This window comes from Acanthochromis polyacanthus, chromosome 8 (assembly GCF_021347895.1).
Source record: "Acanthochromis polyacanthus isolate Apoly-LR-REF ecotype Palm Island chromosome 8, KAUST_Apoly_ChrSc, whole genome shotgun sequence".
NCBI classification, from domain to species: domain Eukaryota; kingdom Metazoa; phylum Chordata; class Actinopteri; family Pomacentridae; genus Acanthochromis; species Acanthochromis polyacanthus.
The window spans coordinates 33,932,468-33,956,058 of record NC_067120.1 but is presented as its reverse complement, the minus strand read 5'-3'; the positions used below and the strand labels follow the sequence as shown (position 1 = coordinate 33,956,058).

At 39.7% G+C, this 23,591-nt stretch overlaps 1 protein-coding gene across 2 annotated transcripts in view; it reads right to left on the bottom strand.

The window, feature by feature from the left end:
• The window catches only part of necab2 (N-terminal EF-hand calcium binding protein 2), a 224,470-nt gene that overhangs the window by 46,713 nt on the left and 154,166 nt on the right, over positions 1 to 23,591 (bottom strand). Inside the window, exon 9 of one of the 2 annotated variants that reach the window (XM_051951454.1) lies at positions 16,555 to 16,611. The exons of the other annotated variant lie outside the window; for it this stretch is intronic. Within the exon in view, the coding sequence (XP_051807414.1) occupies positions 16,555 to 16,611 (57 nt within the window). The remainder of the gene's footprint in view (positions 1 to 16,554; positions 16,612 to 23,591) is intronic. 2 annotated transcript variants of the gene reach the window in all.

Sequence of the window (23,591 nt, the reverse complement as noted above, 5' to 3'; positions counted from 1 at the left end):
ACGAATGTATTTTCAGTTACGCAATTTTGTGCACGAGTGAGTTTTTACAGTGCTGGACACTGTATGGTGGACGGACTAAAAATAAGAGAGTGGACGTGTTCTTTGTGATGAGGTAAGCCTGTGCAACAATGGAGCAGAGGAATGAAATACAGCAGACTTTTGGTGCACAGACAGTGTTTGTTGGTAGCATCAGTTAATGTTGAGTTTGGCCTGTTCATGGGATGTACTGAGAGTAAGAAAACCACAGAATAACACCAGTCTGATGTTTTAACAAACAGCTTACAGCACATTTACTATACTGCTTTATGCGAGCACATAAGATGCAATTCTGGGAAAACTACTGGGCTGTGCTCCATTTCCATACAACATGTAAAGCTCCCAGTAGTCTTTTGAGTATGCAACGTTTTCATATGAGTAAAATCGCAAAGTATAAAGCAACCTGTTTAAATCTTATGAACACCAAAACCTGCTGGCGGCCTTGGAAGACACATTATATTTATTAGAAAGCTTCCAATTTTACACCATTTATCAAAGCTAGAAACTGCAGAGTTTTTAAAATTCTTTCTTGAACCATACTTTTATTAGACATTTTTTCTTGCTTTTATATGAGTTGTGATTTTCTTGAACTCTCTTTAATTTTATTTTTTTAAGCCATTCCTACCCTGAAAAGTTATTCCATAGGTCTTTTATATATTTTATCTTTTTACCTTACTACCTGCACTGGTTTTTATATAAATCTGTTTTTAAACCTGATGATTAATTTGCTGCCAAAGCACTTTGCAACATGTATTCTGAGAAGTGCTATATAGTCATTATTACTACGCCAAGGGGGCGGAGCCTCGTCAGAGTTATGTGACAACTGGCGATGTCTGTCTGTTCCCAATATTACTTGAAAACGGATTTGGATGAAATTTTCAGGGAAGGTCAGAAATGAGACAAGGACCAAGTGATTAGATTTTGGCAGTGATGTGGCTTATAGGCTGGATCCATGGATTTGTTAGAGATTTCTGTATCATTGCCAGATAGCGGCACGGCGTCACTGTAACTATGACAACAAGTGAACGCTACATCAGCTGCCTGCTGGCGATCACATGATTGCAAATTTATTCGGGTAAAATGCGGGCAGTGTTGCCACAGAGCAGAGAGGAGATAAATATAACAAGATATACAACAAGATAAAAAGAGATTGAGAAGAAAATTAAACCTACTTGAGCAATATGAATATAAATAATTGCATACATCTTCCTAGTTGATATACAGAGTCGTGTGAGAAACACCTAGGTAATAGAGTTTATATGGAAAGAATGCAGGTTTTTTGGAGCTTATGGAGCTAAAGTACACCCTAACCTCCTATATCCTACATTTCAGACAGTGAAGCTTTACATTAAGGTTTGCGACCACCTATGTAATTTTATGGAACTGCTTGCAATGCAGTTTTCTTTCTTAATGCATTGCAGAGTTATTCAGTTGTCAAGCATATGCATTTCATTGATTTTAATAACTTTAATGTACTCGGAGTGTGCGCTATCTGGGGAGAATGAGATTTGGTATTGGCAGAAACCAAATATTAAATTACTTCAGATTGAATAGGAAGCAAAAAAAAAAAACACCTCGGAATCATAACATCCTCAGTGAAAACTGCTATACAGAGAGGCAGGTGGTGATACTGAATAGATCTAAAAAAGCTATTTGATTTCATTTAAATCTTAAGGTTAGTAAGTCTAAAGTAGTTGTTGTAACTTGCAGTTTGGTCAATTTCCTGTTATTAACTAGAAAATACAAGCTCTTGTATACCAGCAGCAAAATGTGCTATTTTTATACACATTACCCCATATAATTGTCATCATTACTTTTTACTGCTCTATTCTAGCCTCATTTAGTTTGTTTATTGTATTTTATTAATGCATCATACTTACATATCATAATTGCTGTATGCAAGTCAAAAAATTTGAGTTTTAAGATAACATAAGAGAAGCCTTTAATAATCCTACTATGGGGCAATTTGCATTGTTACAGGAGGAAAGAAAGTGCAAACATTTAAGGAATGTACACTGACAGTCATTAAAAACTTTGAGACCATTTTTTTCAACATATTTTTTACTTTGAAGCCCGAAACTGGATTTTCTTCATATGAATCATTTGTTTAGCATATTGGCATACAGAAACAAAAATCTAAAGTTTCAAGAATGATTTCAAAATAAAGAATTTCACAAAAGAAAACGGCACCTGCCAAACACAAAGTCACAACAGTCAATACCGAGTATGGCCTCCATTTGCTTCGATGCAGGCAGCAATCCGTCGGCGCATGCTTTGGACCAGGCTTCTGATGGTGGGTTGGGAACAGCCCATACGCCTGGCTACATCACTGTAGCTCAAACCGGCCTCCACCATACCCAGTGCCCTGATGCTGTTCACTGGACTAACAATGGTGGCCTTTTTTGGGCCTTTATATAGGCCTTCAAAACCCATTCTCAAACTGTGCAGATACTCACTGAGTATTGCTTGGTGTGTATTTGGTTCACTTTTGCAAAGTGACCAACCCATGTGCAATGAATCATGACAAAATGACAACTCATCATTATCTCAATACCAGGGCACTAGATCATCAGTAAAACCACAATGAATAATTACAACCCTCCTACAAGTAGAATTCTGCGTACATTTCTACCTCAAAGTTTCTATTGACTGTCAGTATAGTATAAAAGTTAACCAAAATATACATAAGTACAAGTTCTAAAAATAACACTATTGCACATATCAGTGGTATTGCATGCATTTTTGGATGAATAGAAATACTGATAAAGCACAGACAGTACCTAAGTAGAAAACTAAGTAAGCAGCATATATCCTTGTGTATGTACAAAATATACTCATATATTCTGACAGGTTTTTTTTTCGATGTGTTATTAAGGACCTTTCAGCCAAATTCTAAAGATGTTAAAAGTCTTTCATAGTTGTTCAATGAGACTAAACTGCACAGAAGGTTAAGCGAGACCCATATAATCCTCCAAAATCTGCAGAAATAGAGCTGTTTTGAGGAGTTTTCACACATCCACAGAAACTGTTGTATTGTTCCCAGGAGGAGGATGTCTCTTGCCTCCTTTTACCAGGAGGTCAGAGGTGAAACTCGGCTACTGGCGGGGTTTCGTTGTCCTTGAGAACATTTCTAGTTAACAGAAAGTCTCACAGCTCTTCTCGTATCCACCCTGCTGCTCTCCCACCTCCTTTAACTTTTCATATAGTTTGAATCCACAGGTCTAAAACATGAGCAATTTCACACCAATCCCTGCCCTCCTCAATATTTCAAGCGCTCCTCCAGCAGGTGTTGTCCTCTCATTTGGATTCTTCATCTCTTTCTATAACTATAAATATGATCACGCGGTTATAAATATAGATATAAACGCTGCTGAGGCTTCACCTTCTGCAATATTCACCACATTCTTTGATATTAAAACATCAATCTGAATTCAATAAGGATTAATTTCTCAGTCTTTTTTCCTTCCACACTTTAATATAACCTTCAAATAACGACAGTGATGCCTCGTAACATTAAAACTCACAGTATAACCAACCGACCGCTGACCTTTATGGCAGCTAGTGCTCTTTATGTGATCGCCCTAGTGTGGCTATTACACCTTGTACTCGTCAAAACATCCCCAAGAGAGTCGTGCCGATATTATCAGAGAAATCTTTGTGAGCTCAGTGCACTGAAAGGCGAAGGAAAGAGCCCATTTAGAGCTGAATTTAACAGTCAAAGGTAACTGAACCGTCATGTGCTGCTTCATGAGAGGAGAATAGCGACAACCAGACGCTGGATGACGGATGTGAATGAAGAAAACGAATAAGAGGAACCCTCTTTATACTAACACCTTGGGTGCAAAAGCAGCTTAAATCAACTGCTTCACTGGAGCACATCTGCAGGCTTCAGGAAGCCATGTGTAAGACTTTCATGACCTTTTACTTCTACATAGAACTGCAATTAAGATTAGTGTACAACCCTAAATAGAAGTGAAGAAAAAAAAGGTAAAACAGTCTTTTGTTGAGCACAAAAGGTCACAAAAAGAAACAAGGCTAAAACACATTCAGTGGCACGAGGCTGACAAATAGTCTGACATTTAGGGAAATATGCTCATTCACTTTCTCGCAGAGTTACCAACGTCATGTCTGCATACTAAAGGTCAAGCCAGAGCCAGTTTAGCTCTGCAAAGGATTTATTTGCAATTTTTGCATGAATTGAAAAAGAGTCAAAAATTGTGTACAATTTAAAGACATCTGTCATAGCTGTTGAGGCAGCCTCCTTGTGCAGTGACACTCTGCTCCCAGTGCTCCTGCAAGACTTGTTATGGTAACCTGTGTCCACAGGATCCAACATTTTCCTGTAACCCATTCATTGTCTTTGTGAAACACACTGCGTTGCATGTTGATTCCATTTTGAGCTGTGATCTGGTGCATCTCCCCGGAGCAGGTTGTCGCTCTTTTGCATAAAACAGACGTGATTTCTACTTTATGTAAATTCCGTGCAGCAAACGGAGGTCCGGCACTTCGCGAAACTTTCGTCAAACGTGTAAAGTAGGCATCATTGGACTAAAATGAGGACAGATTCAGATACAGCACAGCTTATTTCTTGGCTCAGATTCTTTCAGGAATGCTTTTTGCGGAACTATTTTCATAATAAAGAGAAAGTTTGCCTCCGAGCTGTCATGTTGGTCCGATGCAGCAACCAGACTGAAGCTCAAGCGCTGTCCCCCATCGAGCGGGCAATTTTCAGATGCTATGTATTTACATGCAAGAAAAACGGACCCTGTGGACATGCACCATTACACTCTCTGGACATCATGTTATGGAAACATGTTGACCACCATCTGTGACGAGCGCTGAATGTCCTGAACTGTGTCAAAATGTCAACGCCTCAACTTGAGTTTCAATTTGAAGAGAAAAAAGAAGTTGAAGTTCCTGGAAAAAGCTGGATGTCGAGGTGGCTACAAAGCCTCTGCAGCCTACCTCGACTGGTCGGACCCTCACCTTCCTGCCTCGCTGTTTTGCATCAGTGGAAAGCTTGACATATCTCAGCTTCTTGCGCTCATAGGCCTCCTCTACTGAGCTCTCCCAGGGCAATGTGAGCTCGATGATGTAGATGTGCCTGAGCGAAGCTGACTATAGCACTACGTTTGGTCGCAGATTGGTGGATGCGATCTTAGGTGGCAAGCAAAGCTTTTGGTCCAGGTCTACCAGCATCCTCCAATCACAAGTCCCCCTCAACTGGCCAGGATCTGGGCAGCCTAGAGAGGTACACCCAATACTAGAGAGGTACGCCCAAATCAAGAGGACCCTCACCCTCCCAGAAGAATGTTGTTTCTTGCCCTTGGGTCGCGTGGGTAGTGTTAGCACTCACATGATGTGTTTCCAGCCCTAATGCCAGACACTTTGTTATTTTTATTCATCTCGTGCATTCAAAAACAAGTTATGTGCAGACTATAATGAGCATGACCATAATAAGTGAGCTTAGAGGTGTTGCTATGTGTATGTTTCTATTAGTTCAGCCGGCACCAAACACTTTCCCTGTTGTCAGTCTTTATGCTAAGCTAAGCTAATAGATAGCTGGTCACAGTTTTGTGTTTTGGCTGCTGTTAATCTTATATGGCTCTACAAGAAAGGAAGTATGCATATACTTCCTTAAGAGACCAAAACCATCCCTTAAGAGTTGATGCAGCAGTTGAAAAAAGTGCATCTTCTAAAGTATTAGTGAAACGCCTATGCAGTAATATTATCCTGTGGTGGTGGATAATTGAGTAAAATGACATTTTCTTCCACAGCGGCACATATATGACAAAATATAGAGAGTCTGCATACAATGCCTATTATATTACAGCCTGACACCACTATAGAATGATGCCCTCTGCTGAACAAACTGCACAGTTGGAGTAACAAAGCACCATTATGTGCAGTTGACACGCATTAGCGGTGAGATGGGACTAACTTCACTCTGAACCTGAGTCAGCACTGATGGCGTTTGAATTACCCATAATTCTCAGAGTCCATCTGAGCGAGAGCCGTGGCTGAGTGCGTGACCCGTTCGTATGCTAATATCCATATTTATAAACTCCTGATTTATTTTTCATAATGGTCTTCAAAGCATCCTGAATGTCCCTCTGTGAACTTCACTGTCTCCTGTAACCTCCTGACAGTCTGTTCTGTTTATCTACATCTTACCGCAGCGTACATTATATATTTAAGCCATTTATTCCTCTCTGTTAGTCTCAGCTGGCATCTTTTCTTTGCTGATGCCTTTATTTCAGCTTCAACTTTCTCCCTCCACTCACTTTTTCCAGCACTTCGCACCTTATTTTTAAATGCCAGCTTGTTTCCCACACATTCCTTTCATTAATCTGCTTTTACCTTAATTGGTCTGTTCTGTTTATTAATCCACAAAGTACTTAGGATCATATATCTTAGCTTGGTGGTTTGCAAAATATCTTTAGGGACTGCAGAAGATTTGGCAGAAAAATTGGCTGAAGTGTGATAGATAAGTCAAGCTCTATAACACTGATTTTTCTTAATTTTTTAAGAACTCCAGAATAAATTAGCTTGACGTCTTGGTCAAGAATTCATCTTGCCCAGAAGATGAACACTGTCAAATATCACCCAAGAATTTAGTAGAATTAACACATTTTGTAAATTAATTGACCCTAAATCTGTCTGTCATAGCTGTTGAGTGAGCCTGCTTGTGTAGCGGTACTCTGCTCCCAGTGCTCCTGCAACATCTGCAGCACTACCTGGAAATTCATGGTCCCTAGAAGATGAAGACTGTTGAATGTTATGCAAGAAGTTAGTAGAATTAACTCATTTTTCACTCATGAACTTACATTAAATACATCTGTCATAGCTGTTCAGATAGCCTCTTCACGCAACAATGCTCTGCTCCCGGTGTTCCTGCAACATTTGTAACACTATTTGGAAATTCATGGTCCACAGAAGATGAAGACTGTTGAATATCACCCAAGACTTTAGTGAAATTAACTATTTTTAAAAAAAATTGACACTAAATGTATCTGTCATAGCTGTTGAGCTAGCCTCCTTGTGCAGCGATACTCTGCCCTCAGTGTTCCTGCAACACTTGTAACACTAACTGGAAATTCACAGTCCCCAGAAGATAAACACTGTCAAATATCCTGCAGGAATTTAGCGGAATTATCCATTTTTGTTCTCATTAAATGTATCTGTCATAGCTGCTGAGCTAGCCTCCTCACGCAACGATGCTCTGCTCTCAGTGCTCCTGCAACACTTGTAACACTATTTGGAAATTCATAGTGACTAGATGGTAAACACTGTCAAATATCATGCAGGAATTTAGTGGAATTAACTCTTTTTTTCCAATTAACTTATACTAAATGTATCGGTCATTGCGGTTGAGGACCAAAAATGTGAAGAAAGTAGCTTTAAATGCATTTTTGAAGGGAAACAACAGTGCATATCAAAGCTGACATTTTTCTGAGATTAATCAGCAGCACACATAATCTTAATTTCCTCATTGTGTGTGTTTTAGTCCACTGTGACTGTGATTTTTAACTTTCAAAAATGACACTGAGACAATCATTGGACCCTGGTGGTGTACAGATTTGAAGAAAATATAAACAAAGACGATGTTTCTTTTTTTCTGATGTTGGGAAAGTCATCGAATTTCAAGTTGAAAAAACTTTTATTTTGGGTTTTTTCTCTGCTGTTAATCATTCATTAGGGTCATTTTTGACCCTACGACAACAGAAGGGTTAATTCTATAAGGTTCTCATTTGATATTTCGAGTGAAAAATCTTAACAGCTGTTGAGATGTTATGGATGAATTGCCATTAAATTATACTTAATGTGAAATGTTTTTCTTTTAGCAATTATCTGACGCAGGTGAAAAGGTTAAAAAAAAAAAACTGTGTGTAATATCCAGGTCCGCTGCATTTATATGGTGTTTTTCCTGGAAAATCAAACCTTGAGGACAGATAATAATTTAGCGGCTGCTGCTTTCCAAGATGGGGAAAAAAAAAAAAAATCAGAGCGTTGGCGTCGGTTTGTGCTCAGTGCCTTCTGGTTAATTATGCGTTTCATTTAGATAAACAGAACTGTGCAAAGATACTGCATGCAATGATAAAAAAAAGGAGGAAAAACGACAAATCCATGCTAGTGAGATTTAAAAGTCACTCCAGGCTCTATTAAAAACATCCCTTTTTAAAAAACAGAAGCGCACTCGTGTCCCTGTGGCCTTTCTACTTTCTCCATCCTGCTTTTTTAAAATTATCTTCCTTTTATTACTCTATAACCTGCCCGTCCATCCCACGCACCTCTTTACATTTCCCCTTTCTTCTTTTTGTTTTCTATCAGCTCCAGTTTCTCCTGTTTTTTATTACTTCTCCTGACGTGCCTCTCGGGGATAAAAGGACTGGAAACATACAGTAGATGCGATTGATTTTTCTACTTCACATGACAGGAATCACCACAAGTGTCCACTAGAGGTAAAATGCGCGTGCTAATCCAGCATCTCATGTGGTATATGATTTCCTGTGTGGCGTCGTCGTGCAGAGGGGAGGGATGATTGGTTTGACAGACTGAAAGGGGAGAGGAGATGACGAGCAATCACGTCTTTCTCCTGGTGAAGTGTGGAAGGTCAGAGGCGACTGGATGGGAGGACGAAGAGGGCCGGAATTATGTAAAGGTTGAAGCAGAGCGCGACCTTGTTGGAAAGAAATGTGCTCAGTAGCGCGAGCGGGCTGTTAGCGAAGACAACAGGTCATCCAGAGGTGACGTACACTCAGCTGTGGGGTGAGAGGATGAGATGAAGGGGTAAAAAAGGGGAGGTGAAGAGGGGTGGAAGGAAAATAAAGGGGGGATTTCACTTTTATTACATGTTCTGTGTCTCTCTGCGAGTCTGGGAGTGAAAGGCCAGATTTATTCTGACGCTCTGAGAAGCTTTCCACTGATTTATTCATCATTCACCGGCCCGCACCCACAGTTTGTGTGTAATCAGTGTTGAACAGAGGACGCAAATAACCGGAAGAAATAATAACACATCTGGTTGATGGAGAGTTTACCAAAAGGTGCGGGCGATTTATTGGGTTTCTGTGGAGGTGCAGATTGGTGCTGATTTATAACTGAAGGCTGCAGCAGAAGAGAAAAATCGCATATTTTGCAAGGAAAAGAAAGTAATGAATGAACACAACAGGAGAGTTAGTTGTGCTTATTAGTCAGATATTTTTTTGTAAATTAGGGAGGCTGCTATGATTTTAAAAGTGATTTCAAGGTAAAAATGAGTAATAGACAGACAAATTGGTATTTTCAGGGCCACTGAAGTATAATTCCACTTCCAGCATCACTACATTATTTTTGTGATTTCTATTCTTTGCTTTCTGATTGAATCCCACGATGACGGAAATTGTGTTGGTCTGACAGTCAGGAACATCTTCTTTCAGACTGATGATGGAAAAAATAGTTCATGCATCTGTCATTTCTCGGCTGGACCTTTGTAATTCCTTATTATCAGGATGTTCCAATAATTTCCGACTGATTCAAAATGATGCAGCCAAAGCTCTGTACAGAAAGATTATAATATTCCTAAATTAGTTCCCTTTAGGGACTCCAGAATGGTTTAAAATCCTTTCTTCGCGCATACAAAACTCTTAATGACCAAGCTCCATTTTATCTTAAAGACATTCTTGTACCATATTATAGCAATTGAACATTTCGTTCTCAGATTGCAGGTTCATTTTTGGTTACTAGAGTTGAATGAGATTCAGATCCTTCAGTTATCAACTCTAATGTTGTGGAATCAGTTCTCCGTTTTGGGTTCAGGCGGAAGAAACCATCTCTACTTTTAAGACTGGACTTAAAAGTTTCTTCTTTGATGAAGTTCATATAGTTGGGGCTGCTCAGGTGACACTGGCCTCAGTTATGCTGCCATAGGTTTGGACTGCTGGTTCCTAGCATGTCGCTAACTTTGCATCTTCTTTCTCTTGTAGCTGCACTTTATAGTGTTTTGTTGTCTCTGCAGGTATCTCTGGATCTGTAGCTACATGTTCGTGATCTGTAGTTACTAACCTCAACAACCTCCACAGTGTTTATTGATCTCTGATGGACTGTTTTTTTTTCTTTTCTATCTGCTATTCTGTTCTGTCCCCTTAACCCTCACCCTAACCAGTTGAGGAAGATGTCTGCCTTTCCTGAACCTGGTTCTACTGGAGGTTTCTAGCTGGCAAAGAGGAATGCTGCTCAAACTGAATTCAAATGAAACTTTGGATCCGTTGGGTTTGTCAGTTTGATATTGTCAAGTCTTCACCTTACTATGTGAAGTCATAGTAAGAATAAACCTATTTCAATTGATAGGTATTTAATAAAGCCTATTACTTACAGTCAGAGAGAAATCGTAGATGTAGTCATCTTATGGACACAGCAGTAGGGAAGAAAAGAGCCTTTTTATCTGTAGATTTTCAAAAGCCCGAGTGAGGAAATGTAATATCTTCCAAGGCTAGAAGTACATTACTGTTTGAAACTAACAGTGATTGTTCCAGAGAAATCAACTGCAGCAGTTTTGGTACCTTTGGTAGCATAGAACAAAAGTACAGTTTCCTTTTCAGAATTTTTGTATCAACTTGATGTTGATTCTCAGTTCTTGAAACATCTCTATTTAGTATTAGACCAGTTAAATAGCCCAGCGTGTTACTGTTCAACCAATTGGTAGGATCACCTGTAGGAGGGACCTTTAGGAGGGTGAGTAAAATGGAGTTTTGAGGTTTTAAAGACTCTCTGTTTTGCAGACCTTTCACATATCAGATTCATCTCTTTGCATTTTCTGTTATTCACAGAACAAAAGCTGTGTGATTCACCGTAAAGTTTCGATCCATGTTATTTGGTTCCTACGAAGCTAAAAGTGGATGTTTGATGTTGAAAGTTCTTGTGGACTGAAGAGGACCAAAGAAAACAACAGAACGCCCACCAATGAAGTCTGAACTGTGACCCTTTAAACTCTCTTGTTCTGCTCTGTGGGTAGAACCATCTACTTATGGCTGCATGTACAGTACATACTCTAAATCTAACCTCGAACCTGACAGAATTTCCCAAAAGGAATTTAAAAAAAAAGTTTCACATTCAATGGAGTCAAAAGCATCTTTAAAACGTTTGACTTCAAAAGTTAATCTCGACATCTGAGGAAAGGCTTTGCTGTAACTGTAAAGAGGTGAACGTCTCCATTAAGCAGAAGCTAAAGTGTGAGTGAGAGAAGGTTGTGGATGAAAGTGTATCTAAGTATAGTTTAGTGAACTCCTCTATGCAGGTAACCTGTAGAGGGGAAAACACAACTCTGGATGGATCTAAACTACTTTAAAAGCCAAAAGCCTGCATGTTTAGGTGGAAGTGAGAAGGTTTTAAGGCGAAACAGTGAAACCTGTGCATTTAAAAACCCAACGCAACATCTGTTTTTCTACATTTATTAAAATATGTACTATTTTTCTATTTATGGACAAACCTGTGCAATATAGATAAAAAGCTGTGCAATATTGATATGTCTCTCAGTATTTGTATTCATGAAAGAATCAATGCAATACCACTGATATGTGCAATACTGTTATTTTTAAAACTAGTACTTACATATATTTCGGTTTATTCTATAGCACTCCACCAAGGAATGCGGTGGAGCTATGTGACGATCGGTGTTGATTTGTCTGTCTGTCTGTTAGCAACATTACTCAAAAAAGGACCAACGGATTTGGATGAAATTTTAAGGGAAGGTCAGAAATGACACAAGGACTAAGTGATTAGAATTTGGCAGTGATGCGGTTTATAGTCTGGATCCATGGATTTGATTTGGTATCCATACAGAACATACACATGCATAACACATGCATGTGCTCAGCGCAAGGTCATTTTATTTGTGGGTACATCTATATTAAATGGCCACATTCTATGGTGACGTGATTTCTGCCACAAATTTTTTCAAGATTTCAGCCATCGGAAATGATACGACTGAGCAGCCTTGTAGGGCTAATAAAGGCTTATTATTATCTCATCTTGTCTTGTCTTTTCCAACTTAAGTCGCCATGATGTAATTTGACTTGAGCACTAACATGAGATGCCATCAATACTACTAATACACAAGTTAATCATTTGTAAAATCACTAACGCAGCAGTTTAAATCCTGAACCAGAGCCACTGTATGATCTATACCCTCAACTATCGTCTTCACAAATTCCTAATTGCATTGTTTCAAGTCAAGATTTTGATCTGAAACCAATTAATTGTTCGGCCCTAATGAAAAGTTACACAAGCTGCACTGTGTTTTGCGTGAAAACGAATGCAACATATGGTTAAAAACACAAACTTACAGTACTGGTGCTTTGAAATGTTGCGAGTTTCCACATTTAATTGCACGGACCGGTTTTGTGCATCAACACTACACTTTTACTCGCACATTTTCGAAGCTCTGAGGGAGTGAGATGAAGCTGATGCTGCATTACCATGGGAACTGTGGCGGAGTGTTTTCCCAGTCTGTGTGAATGCACAAATACAATTACCTCACGGGCAAAAATGTCCCCACTGGATACTATTTACTTTGTTTTGTAAAACAGACCTGCAAATAACCAAATGGACCCTGGAAAGCGAGGTAATTGCCGGTAGCTACTCCTTTAATTGCCTCGAAGTGTTTTAGGGGGATTTTTCCCCCCCTTTTCTTGTTTAAAATGTAATATTCTCACTGGTTTCTCAATTATATTCTCTTACTTTTGGTCTGGTCCTTGTCCTCTTGTCTTCATATAATTGCACCTTGTCGAGTGGTTTAGCAGCATTTCCTGGAGATGCATTTTGAAGGCAAATCAGAACTTGAAACTTCTCCCCTCGGTGAATGTGAGGAGTCTCTAATAACCTTTTTGTGTCTGTGGCCATGACAACAGGACAATTTCGTTAGGGCTCTCACAGCTTCGCAGCAGCTAATGGGGAGCCATAAGTGGCCCGACTGCTGTGGGCAAAAGTGTAATAGGTGATTATTACACTGTTTTTCTGCAGAGAGAAGATCTGGTGTTTACCTTCCTGAACTGGAGATCATAGAGTAGATGTAACGTTCAGTGTGCACAAAAACATACATACCGTACGACATTTCACACAAACACACCACGGCATTTATGAAAGAATAGATAGTGAGGAAAATATGTACCTATGTGAACCTTAGACCAGATGACACGTTTTTTTTTTCTCATGCTAACAACTCAACTCAATGTTAAATGCAAAATGTTTCAAAAAATACAAAAGACTGACTATAATTCAGCATGAACCAACTCCAGTGTGGCCAAAACAATGACAAAGAGTCACACTATGACAACATAGAGGCACAAAACATATCCAACACGCTGCAAAGTGACCACAAAATGGTGCAACATCACAAAAATAGAAGCAAAACGACTACAAAGAGGTGCAAAGAAGCAAGAAGCAACTGCAGAAGCCAACAAAACTACAAACTGTTTTGCATCTTTTTCAGTCTGGTTAAATGGTTGTATTTATATAGCACTTTTATCCAAAGCGCTTTACATGATATGTCACATTCACCCATTCACACACACATTCACACACTGATGGCGGGAGCTGCCATGCAAAGTGCTAACCATGACCCACCAGGAGCAATTAGGGGTTAGGTGTCTTGCTCAGGGACACCTCGACATGAGCATGACGGGCCAAGGATCGAACCGGCAACCTTCCAGTTACAAGACGGCCACTCTACCCACTGAGCCATGCCGCCCCTGGTTACATGTAGAAGAGGTGGGGGCTTGTTGACTTTTAATTTTTCCAAGGCTCTATGAGTTTCTCTGGTCTAGACTGAAAATGTCTTTACACCTGAACCCCAGTATTGTATGAATTGCAATGAAATTTTGTACAAGATATCTGCCCTCAGATTTCCTCTAGTGTCACTCTAAGGTGGACATATTGTTTTTCCTTTGAAAATGGTATTTTCTTGTTCACTCTCTTCCTTACAGTTATAAAGCACTATTGCACGCCGCTAACTTTTCCATGCCTTTCATAGTTTTTGTAGTATTTCTATCTTCTCTGCAGGTATCTCTGGCTCTGTAGCTGCACATTTCTGATCTACAGTTTTTAGCCTGAACGACTTCCGAAGTGTTTATTGATCTCCGATGCACTGTTTTCTACTAGCTATTCTGTTCTGTCCCATCCACCATCACCCAAACCAGTCGAGGTAGATCTCTGCCCTCCCTGAGCCCACTTAGGTAGTGAAATGAGAGGAGAAAGCCACATTATATGTGTGCAAAACGACAATCTTCTACTCATAGTCTATATTTGATAAGTCGGGATTAAAAGTGACCAGTTGTGAGCTACTGGGCTTAATATTTGCTAAACATTAACATTGTCGTTCTGCACATGTCAGCATAATGATGCAGAGACTTTGCAGAAAGCATCACTGTGCTTTAGTACAGATTCATAGGGGCATCAGCATGGTATAGATAGACTCTTAATCTTGTCTTTATAATATATGTTTTAATAATCTAGAATTGTTTGTGGCCAATAGTATTACTGTTTCCTATTTATTTTCACTTGTTTTCATTGTGTCTTTTCCATTTCCTCCTCAGTTGAGAAGCACTTTGTAAAGTCTGCTTTAGTGTCTATAAATTCCTATTCACACAGGACCAATATTACCTGGAGACCCCATGAGATTTAGAAATTACGCCTCCACGTCTGTGCTTAATGTGACACATTCTGATGGGATCTCATTTACCGAAATTATCTGTGGATATAACATTAATAGGCTGCCACATGATCACTGTTGAGTGCATTGAAAAACAGCAAAGTGTTCCTTACTGCTCTGTGTCATGCATGTCATCCATCTAATCATCCACAGAGATTCTGATCTTTCTGTAGTGACACAAGGCTCCTTATTTTTGCACCAAAAATTCTGCAAACTGTCATTACTAATTGCCAGTGCAGCCGCAACAATTCTCAAGCTGGAAAGAAGCAGAAGAATAGTGCAATGAAAATTAAAAAAAAAAAAAACATTGCAAAAAGGGGTGATCAGCGCAAGATAAGTATTATTGCAGGACCTCTGTGTGTCTGCATTGGTATTTTTACTGTAAAAATTCCAGATACGGCAGATACACAAACGATTGAATACACAGATGACTTCCGCAAGATCTCCTGAGAATAGGAGTAGCATGTTACTAGAGCGTAAGTCTACGAAAATGCAACTAAATGCTAATTATATCCAGTGTTTATTGATGATTATTACAATTCACAAGTTCATGAAATAAATTAATGGGCTATGAATAGTCAGAGCCGAGTGTAATGCTTGTTCATAATGACAGCTGTTACGGCAGTGCTGGAGAACTGATGGTATTACACTTGTAATTCATTTTTCTTGTCATTATTGTTTAATGAGAGGTGGAGCAGGCAGAAATATTCATACATCTCCATTTATAGCGAACACAGGGAGTAGGCAAGGGGCTCATGCATGCATGTTCCCCAGTGATTGAGATTCATAAATCAAAATTCTTTGTACACAGCTTTATAATTCTAATGATAAGAAAGTTTACAGAGGTTTTATGTCTTTGAGAAGAGTTTCAGCGTTGACTCTTTGCAAGATTTCATGGATCTGACTGGTGCTTCATGTATAAATAAACCACAGTGAATAGATTTTTCCAGGGTTCATTTGTCACTTGGTCTAGTGCGAGTCTACTGTAACTGTATACAGGTGCCAGAGATATCCCTTAGTCTGTAACAAGCACGAATCAATGCCGCCAACTACACCATCTAAACCAACATATACGACAGACAGACCTGAGCTCTTCTTTCTGCAACAAGATTTTCTTATCTCCTGTGTCTTCCTTTTATTACACGTCTTACATGTGCGTACAACTACAATAAATCCATATTTTCCAAAGACACAGATTATTTTTGGTGTTTTTTCAGGCATCTGTATATAGCTTTGACTCTATTTACTGCACTCTTGTAGTCTTATCATTACTTCACTGCAGGCATGCTATTTGCGATAAGCCTCTTGGCTGGAATTATATCTGAAAATGGTGTCAAATATTTGAGCTCATGTAGCTAAAAAAGTGTTGACATATGATTCAATTCAAAGCAGGCTTGAAAAGAAGGCACTACTTGCGGCATTTTCCGCATCAACCACTGATCATTACACACAACTTCAAGAGGCTGTATGTGTTTCAGACTGCTGTTATTTTTGCTGTGGGTGTTAGATATTGTAAGATAGTGTGAGACTATTAATTCTACTGTACAATACGCTATAAATTATTCATGCCCAGACAACAAAACACACACATTTCCAGGGAAATAATTCAAAAGATCACGTCACTACTGCTGAGACTTGGATTATTTTTGGACAGCGTTGCTCGTGCACAAGTATTTTTCTATGTTAATTGCATCACGGAGGCATGTCTCGAGGCACAAAGGTTTGTAGTGGTGGTTATTGTCCTTTGTGAGGCAGCAGTAAGTGGTGCAGGACCCGAGGCTGTGTGCTGCAGTGTCATGTACAACGGTTATTGGTTTAGGGTTTAGTCTACTTACTGCGCTGGTGGTGCCATCTGTGTCTGTTAGCCTCTGGTGCAGATCAAACCAGACCGTCTGCAAGGAGAAGCACAACAACAACAACAGCGGCAACGTGTCAATCAACGAGACCAACGACAGCAACTACTACAACAACAGCTCGAAGCAGACATTAGTCACTCAAAGCGACAGGTTTTCGTCGACATGCTGAGAGCCGAGACAGACATGAAAGCAGGAGACAACGGGTTTTGGAGACTGAAGCAAAGTTAGGAAGAAGCCGAGGAGATGGAATCGGAAAGCAGGTGGATGCATGGAAGGTAGAGAAACAAAAAATGAGAAAACACATGTGTGTATCAGCTTTTAAGATGAAAAACATGCCAAATCTAGGTAAACATCACAAAAAAGGAGCTAGAGGTGATAGGGTTTAGTAAGAAGAAGCTACAGATGCTGCAGTTTAGCAAAAAGAAATGAGTGGTGGTAGGGTTTAGAACGAAGCAGCTAGAGGCGGTTGGATTTAGTAAGATGGAGCAAGAGATTTTAGAATTAGTAGGAAGAACATAGAGGTACTAGTGAGGAGTTAAGATGGCAACTTTTAGCAAGAAGTGGTAAGGTTTAGTAACAAGAAGGTAGACATTCTAGAGTGGAAGGAAGTGGAAGTGGTTAGAGTACAAAAGAATGAGGCACAGTTGGTAGAGTTTAGTCAGAAGAACTAAGCGGTGGTACAGTTATGTAACAAGGAGATCATGGTGGTAAAGATTAGTTTAAAAGAAGCTACAGTTGGCAAGATTTAGTCAGAAGGCGTAAGTCATCGTAGGGTTTCAGGGTGAAGGATGTAGTGGTGGCAAAGACTGGTACAAAAAAGCTAGGGGTGGTAGAGTTTAGTTTGAAGGAGGTATAGAAAGAGGTAGGGTTTAAAAAGAAGGAGTTAGAAGTCGTAGGGTTTAGTAGGTTTTCATTAAGTTATTGTTTTGGATTTCTGTTTGCTTTATTAGACAGGAAAGTAGGGAGAAGAATGGGGTCAGGACCTGCAGCAAAGAGTCGTGAACTGGAACCCAGGCCGCTGCATCAGGGACTGTAAATCCCTGTTCATAGGTCGCCAACTCAACCGGCTGAGCTATCTGAGCGCCTCTGGGTTTTAAGATTTAGTAATGAGATGGTAGGATTTAGCATGAAGGAGCTAGTGGTAGTAGCGTTTAGTAAGAAGGAGTGAGTAGCTGTAGGGTTTCAGGCTGAAGGACCTAGAGGTGGTAGGGTTCAGTACAAAGGAGCCAGGGGTGGTAGGGTTTAATAAAAAAGGAACTACAAGTGGTAGGGCTTAGTAAGAAGGAGAAAGATATGATAGGGTTTTTTTTTTAAAAAGTTAAAGTCTTTGTGGTTTAATAAGAAGGAGATTGTGTTGATAAGGTTTAGTTAAAAAAAGCTACAGGTGGTAAGATTTAGTAAGCAGGACATAGTGGTAGTAGGTTTTAGGTATAAGGATCAATAGGTGGTCAGACTTAGAAAGAAAGACCTAGAAGCTGTAGGGTGTCGGGGTGAAGGATCTAGTGGTGGTATGGTCTGGTGCAAAGGAGTTAGGGGTGGTAGGATTTGGCAAAACAGGGGTAGAGGTGGTAGGGTTTACAAAAAAGCTGGTGGTGGTAGAACTTAGTAAAAAGAAACAAGAGCTGGTAGGGTTTGGTAAGAAGGAGATGGTGATGGTTGGACCTGGTAAGAAGACGTTAGAGGTGGTGGGGTTTTGTAAAAGGATGCTAGAGGTTGTAGTATAAAGAAATGTGTGGTGGTCGGATCTAGCAGATAGGAGCAGTTGATAGGTTTTAAAAAGAAGGAGTTAGAAGTGGTACGGTTTAGTAAGAAAGAGATACAGATCATAGGGCTGAGTAAGAAGGATGTAGGGGTGGTGAGATTTAGGAAGAAGGACTTACAAGTGGTAAAAATGAAAAAGGAGGCGCGAAAGATATAGGGTTTAGTAAAAAGTTGCTAGAGGTGGTAGCATAAACCAAGGGGGAATTACAGATGGCATGATTTAGTGAGGAGGAGGTGGTAGGATTTAGTATGAAACAGCTCGAGATGGTAGGGTTTAGGGAGAGGGAGCTTTGTGCATAATACAGAGACGGATCGTCGTCATTGCTAAACCCTCCCTCCATCCTTAGTTAGTATTACTATCTATCCAATATTTCCATCCTTGCACACCAGATTTGCAGTTTAAAATTACAACAACAGCAGACTTACTGTGACTAATTTTAGGTCATGTTTGAAACAATAGGTATTTGATTTCACACAAAACAAGGTTCCTTATTTCTAGCCTTAGATCAATAATCAATGTTTTGAACAATCACTAGTAGATATTATCAGCTCCAGGTAATGTAAATGGAAGCCCGATAGGTCTGAAAAACTGTTTCTAGCTGGGTAGACACATTTTGAATTAATCAAAAGATTCTTGTCTTTCGGTTACAGCACATGGCAAAACAAATTCTGGCATTAGCCATTTCCTTTTTGGATTACATCATGACTGCTGCAAAGAATCTTGGCATCTGGTTTGACAGTAAGATCAGTTTTGTGTAGCTCACCACACAGTTTGCTTTTTTTTGTCTTACAACTATTTTAAAAATAGGATCAATCTTAACTGCTGAAGATAAAAAGACTTCTATGCACACTTGAATCTCATCACACCTGGAGAACTGCAACCTAAAAAAAAAGTATACTGGTAGACTTTAGAATGTAGAAAACTCACCAGTTTTTGCCTCATTACACTGGTGCTCAATAGATTTTACAACAAACTGAAATACTTTACTGCCTTTTAAGGCTGTTTGTATTTCTCTCCCAACTATATCTCAGACTTCTTAGTATCGTTCTGCAATTCGACAAAGGTCTTTTGCGAGGCCTGTTTTGGGACTGAAAACTAAAGGGGTCAGAATGTCTGCAGCCAAGAGTCTCTGGAACAATCTGCCCAAAGAAACTAGGTCGGCTGAATCAATGACCTCTTTTATATCACTTCTTCAAACATACTTTTATCAAAGAGCCTCTCCTGATTTTATTTGAGTTTTAATTTCATCTGAACTCTTTTATTGCTTTTCAAAATGTTTTTATACACCAAATTCAGTTTTTATCTGTCTTTTAATGATGTGTCTGTTTAATTCTGCTGTCCTTGTGAAGCACTTTGTAACGTGGATTGAAAAGTGCTCTATAAATAAAGAATATTATGTTTGTTGTTATTCTAAATTACAAGCCGGTAAAAGGGTCTTAAATATGTAAATGATGGCTACATGCGTCATCTCTGGCATTTGAGAGACTTCTGCTGCCTTAGCAGCACACAAACCTAACAGCCTAAACAGTCAGCTTCCTCACCGGTTGAGGATCTATGTAGAAGATATGGAAATAAACAGCAGAAATGTATATTGCAGTGCAGAGCCAGTAAGCCCCAGTGTTACCCCCTTAAGCCCTGGCATATCTTTTCAAATCTCCAACTCAGGAACATCCCCGAACTTAATCAGAAACAGCTTCACAAGTTTAAGGACAAAATGAACAACCTTGGGCTTTAAGGATAAGAAACACTCAGGATTAAACTGAAGTACAATAAGTCTTCTTGTTCCCATCATCACCACAGAGTGACATCCATAAAACTCCATCAAATACTGTAATTTTTACTTCTGCCTCATAAAAACTGCCTGTCAGTCCATCCAGCCATTCTCTATACACCGCTTTATCCTCACTAGGATCGCGGGGGTGCTGGAGCCTATCCCAGCTGACTCGGGTGAAGGCAGGGGACACCCTGGACAGGTCGCCAGTCTGTGTCAGGGCTACATATACAGACAGACAATCACACTCACATTCACACCTACGGGCAATTTAGAGTAATCAATTCACCTCAGCATATTTTTGGACTGTGGGAGGAAGCTGTAGTACCCGGAGAAAACCCACGCATGCACAGGGAGAACATGCAAACTCCATGCAGAAAGATCCCAGGCCCACCCCGGGATTTGAACCAGGGATCTTCTTGCTGCAAGGCGACAGTGCTAACCGCCATTCCACTGTGCCTGTCAGTGACACTTCAATTCATTTCTTACACTTTATGTCTTTTGTTGCTGGTACTGGAAAGGTTAAAATAAAAGAGATCGTCCTCCAGGCTCTTTCGATAATGAGTATTACTCTTATTATGTCCCCCACGATTCGGTGGAGGGGTTTAGCAAAAGGTCAATTAAGCGAAAGAGGCACAATTAAAATTGCAGTTCAGTTCAAATATGCTTTCCAGGCCAGACATTAGCAGGTCGCCTGACAGGAGAGCGACTGATTACAAACATGACGAGACAATGAACTGTAGTTTTCTCTTCCTCTGTTGCTGCCTGTGAGTCAGAGTTATATAAACCTGCTCTAATAAATCACAGTAAACGCTGCGGGTTTCTGTCACCAAGGTGACTGATGAGTATCACTGTCTGGATGGTGTCTGAGGGGAGCCGAGACTTTTACCAAACACAGCAGGGACAGTGAAGGCAGTGGGGTCTGGCTCAGTGGGCAGGTGGCACATCCAAAAACATGAATGCAGCTCCAGGATGACTGATTTGAGCTCAATATGACATATTGGCCACAGCTGGTCTGAAAATGGAAGCTGCTGCGTGTTGTTGGTTGTTCAGCACATAAAAGATTTGACTCACTGCCTGCCACTTCCTTTACTGCACAGTGAAAGACTTTTTTGTTTACGCATTACACCTCTACTCAAGGTTGGACCTGTCAAACACAGTAAGAGTAGCATTATTAACTGCTGTATTAACAGATGCTTTTTGGTGATTCAATGGAAACAAGCTGCAAATACAGTCTTGACGTATTATTGCCTTGAACACTAACATGGCTGACAGCAAATGTGCTCTCTTACTGACACATAAGATGTGAACTGAAGACTTCACTCTTTTTTTAGCTCTGTTTTTGTTGTCACTAATGTTGGGTTGAGACTACACAATACTCTTGCCAGCTAACGTCTTCCCTGTGTCAGATTAGGTGATTATAGAGTCAAAAATTGTGCTTTGGTCTTTGCTAAGACACAATATATTGAGTATGTGTTTGCAAACTTTCACAACTTTACGATAAAAGTGCCAGAGACCAACTGCCAGAAACTAGAATGTACACTAACAAAGGTGTGAAAGGAAACAGATGTTGCACTGCATTGTTCTGAGTGAGACTTTTTGCATCAATATCTTAATTTTTTAGCACAGATTTGGAAATTTTAGTGATTTCTTTAAGGCCATTTGTGGTTTCCTCTTTCTCAGCTATATCTTGGACCTTTTAAGCTAATCAAACTTAAGCTAAGCTAAACTAAGCTAACAAAACATCAAATAAGATTTTTTTTTAATCCTGAAGGAAAGTTTTTTTGCCAGATGCTGTTCAGAAATGAAAAAACTAAATTTATAACATTGGAAAATATGGTTCTTTTATGCTTTAAAACATTAAGTATACGAAAATCTACTGCTGTTTGCCAGGTCATTCAACTTTTTGAACAAAATGTGCCAACATCTTTGATATGTTGCCAGCTCAAAGGGGTATTCACAGGCAGTTTGCTCCTCACGCTGAGAAAAATAGTAGATTAATCCTTTATAACAGTTGGAGCAGTGTGTTTTCCTTACAAAAATAAGATCAGCAACTGTACAACCAATGACAACTTGGTTGGAGAAAATCATATCTACCAACCAGTTGACCTGCAGATTGCTAGGTTACTATACTTTGCTTTCTTTTGGTCTCATGTTTGCACTTCTTTTAATATTTCCACTATAATTTTTTGGCTATTTGGGAGAAGCATGTGCCAATACGACACTGACTTATCACATTTCAGCAAAAGTGTGACCAGTGGTTGCTATTTGCACATCCTGCAGCCGAGGAGTGACATTAGCTTTCATTTGGTTTGTGCCAACCTAAAATCTTGCAGCTGACCCACTTTTGTGCTGCCCACACGCCTTCAATTTCTGTACAGTACGGCGCAATTAAAGTTATCAAAGACAGCACTGAGTTCATTGAGAGAAAAAGAAGAAAGCTGTATCATTTAGCCCGTCAGTATTCAGCCTCCGTATCACCTCCACCAGATGTGCGGCAACAATCAAAGCCTATCATGCCGCCGTTCTCCAGGGGAGAAACACATTTTCTTGTCTGCAGCACAAAGAGAACAAAAATCTAATGTTATTTTGTAAGCAAAGAATGCCGCCGACAGCAGGAGAATCTGTAAGTGAGACAGAGCGACGGCAGCAGCATGAATTTGCCACTCTGAGGAGGGTTTTGCAGCCAACAGGATTTCCAGCGTGTTATCACAGAGCAGTGGTGCCAACGCAAGGCACTATTTTCATCTCACCAGGTACAACATCGCTCAGTGTGTCGCTGGCGTGTTACTCATTCGGTAAACAATTCATGAGTCACTCTGACACAGTGTGATAATATCATTTTCCTCTTCCAGACACCTGCACGGTCCTAATAGTGAGATCCACGCAGGTCATACTCAGCCAAACAGACACACAAAGACACAAAGACTCATTTTGCTGTGATTTGATATGATTCCTCCACTGTTCTGTCTGCTCTTCTGGAAATGTAACTCAGCATAAACTGCCTATTCATGTGTCTATTTTCTGCAGCTCTCATTATTCTGAAAACACACTTTGCAACATGAAAGTTGTGGTGACCCAATTTTTTTCCCCTATGTGCACTGATTTTCTGCTATTCTTTGTTGTCAATGCAAGGGTGATATTTTACGGGCACTTTCTTTTCTTCTCTGTCCTAAAAGAAACCTTTTCACCATCTTTTGTGGAAAGTTGTATGAAAATTCGGCAACATTGCAAGCCCAAGTCCAAATACTGAATATAAAATCGGCTGTGTTAGACTATTTGATTTCTTTGGTGGGTTTTAGCTATGTGAAATTTTTTACTGAAGTATTTTTTTATAATTATGTGAAATCATTAATCTTGATCAGAATTGAACATATTTTCTAGAGTTTTACAGACCAAAAAGGAAAACTACTGCTAGTAATAATGCTATATACCAGTAAATAGAAAATTCTCAGCTATGTATATAATAGTGTGCTGTGTTCA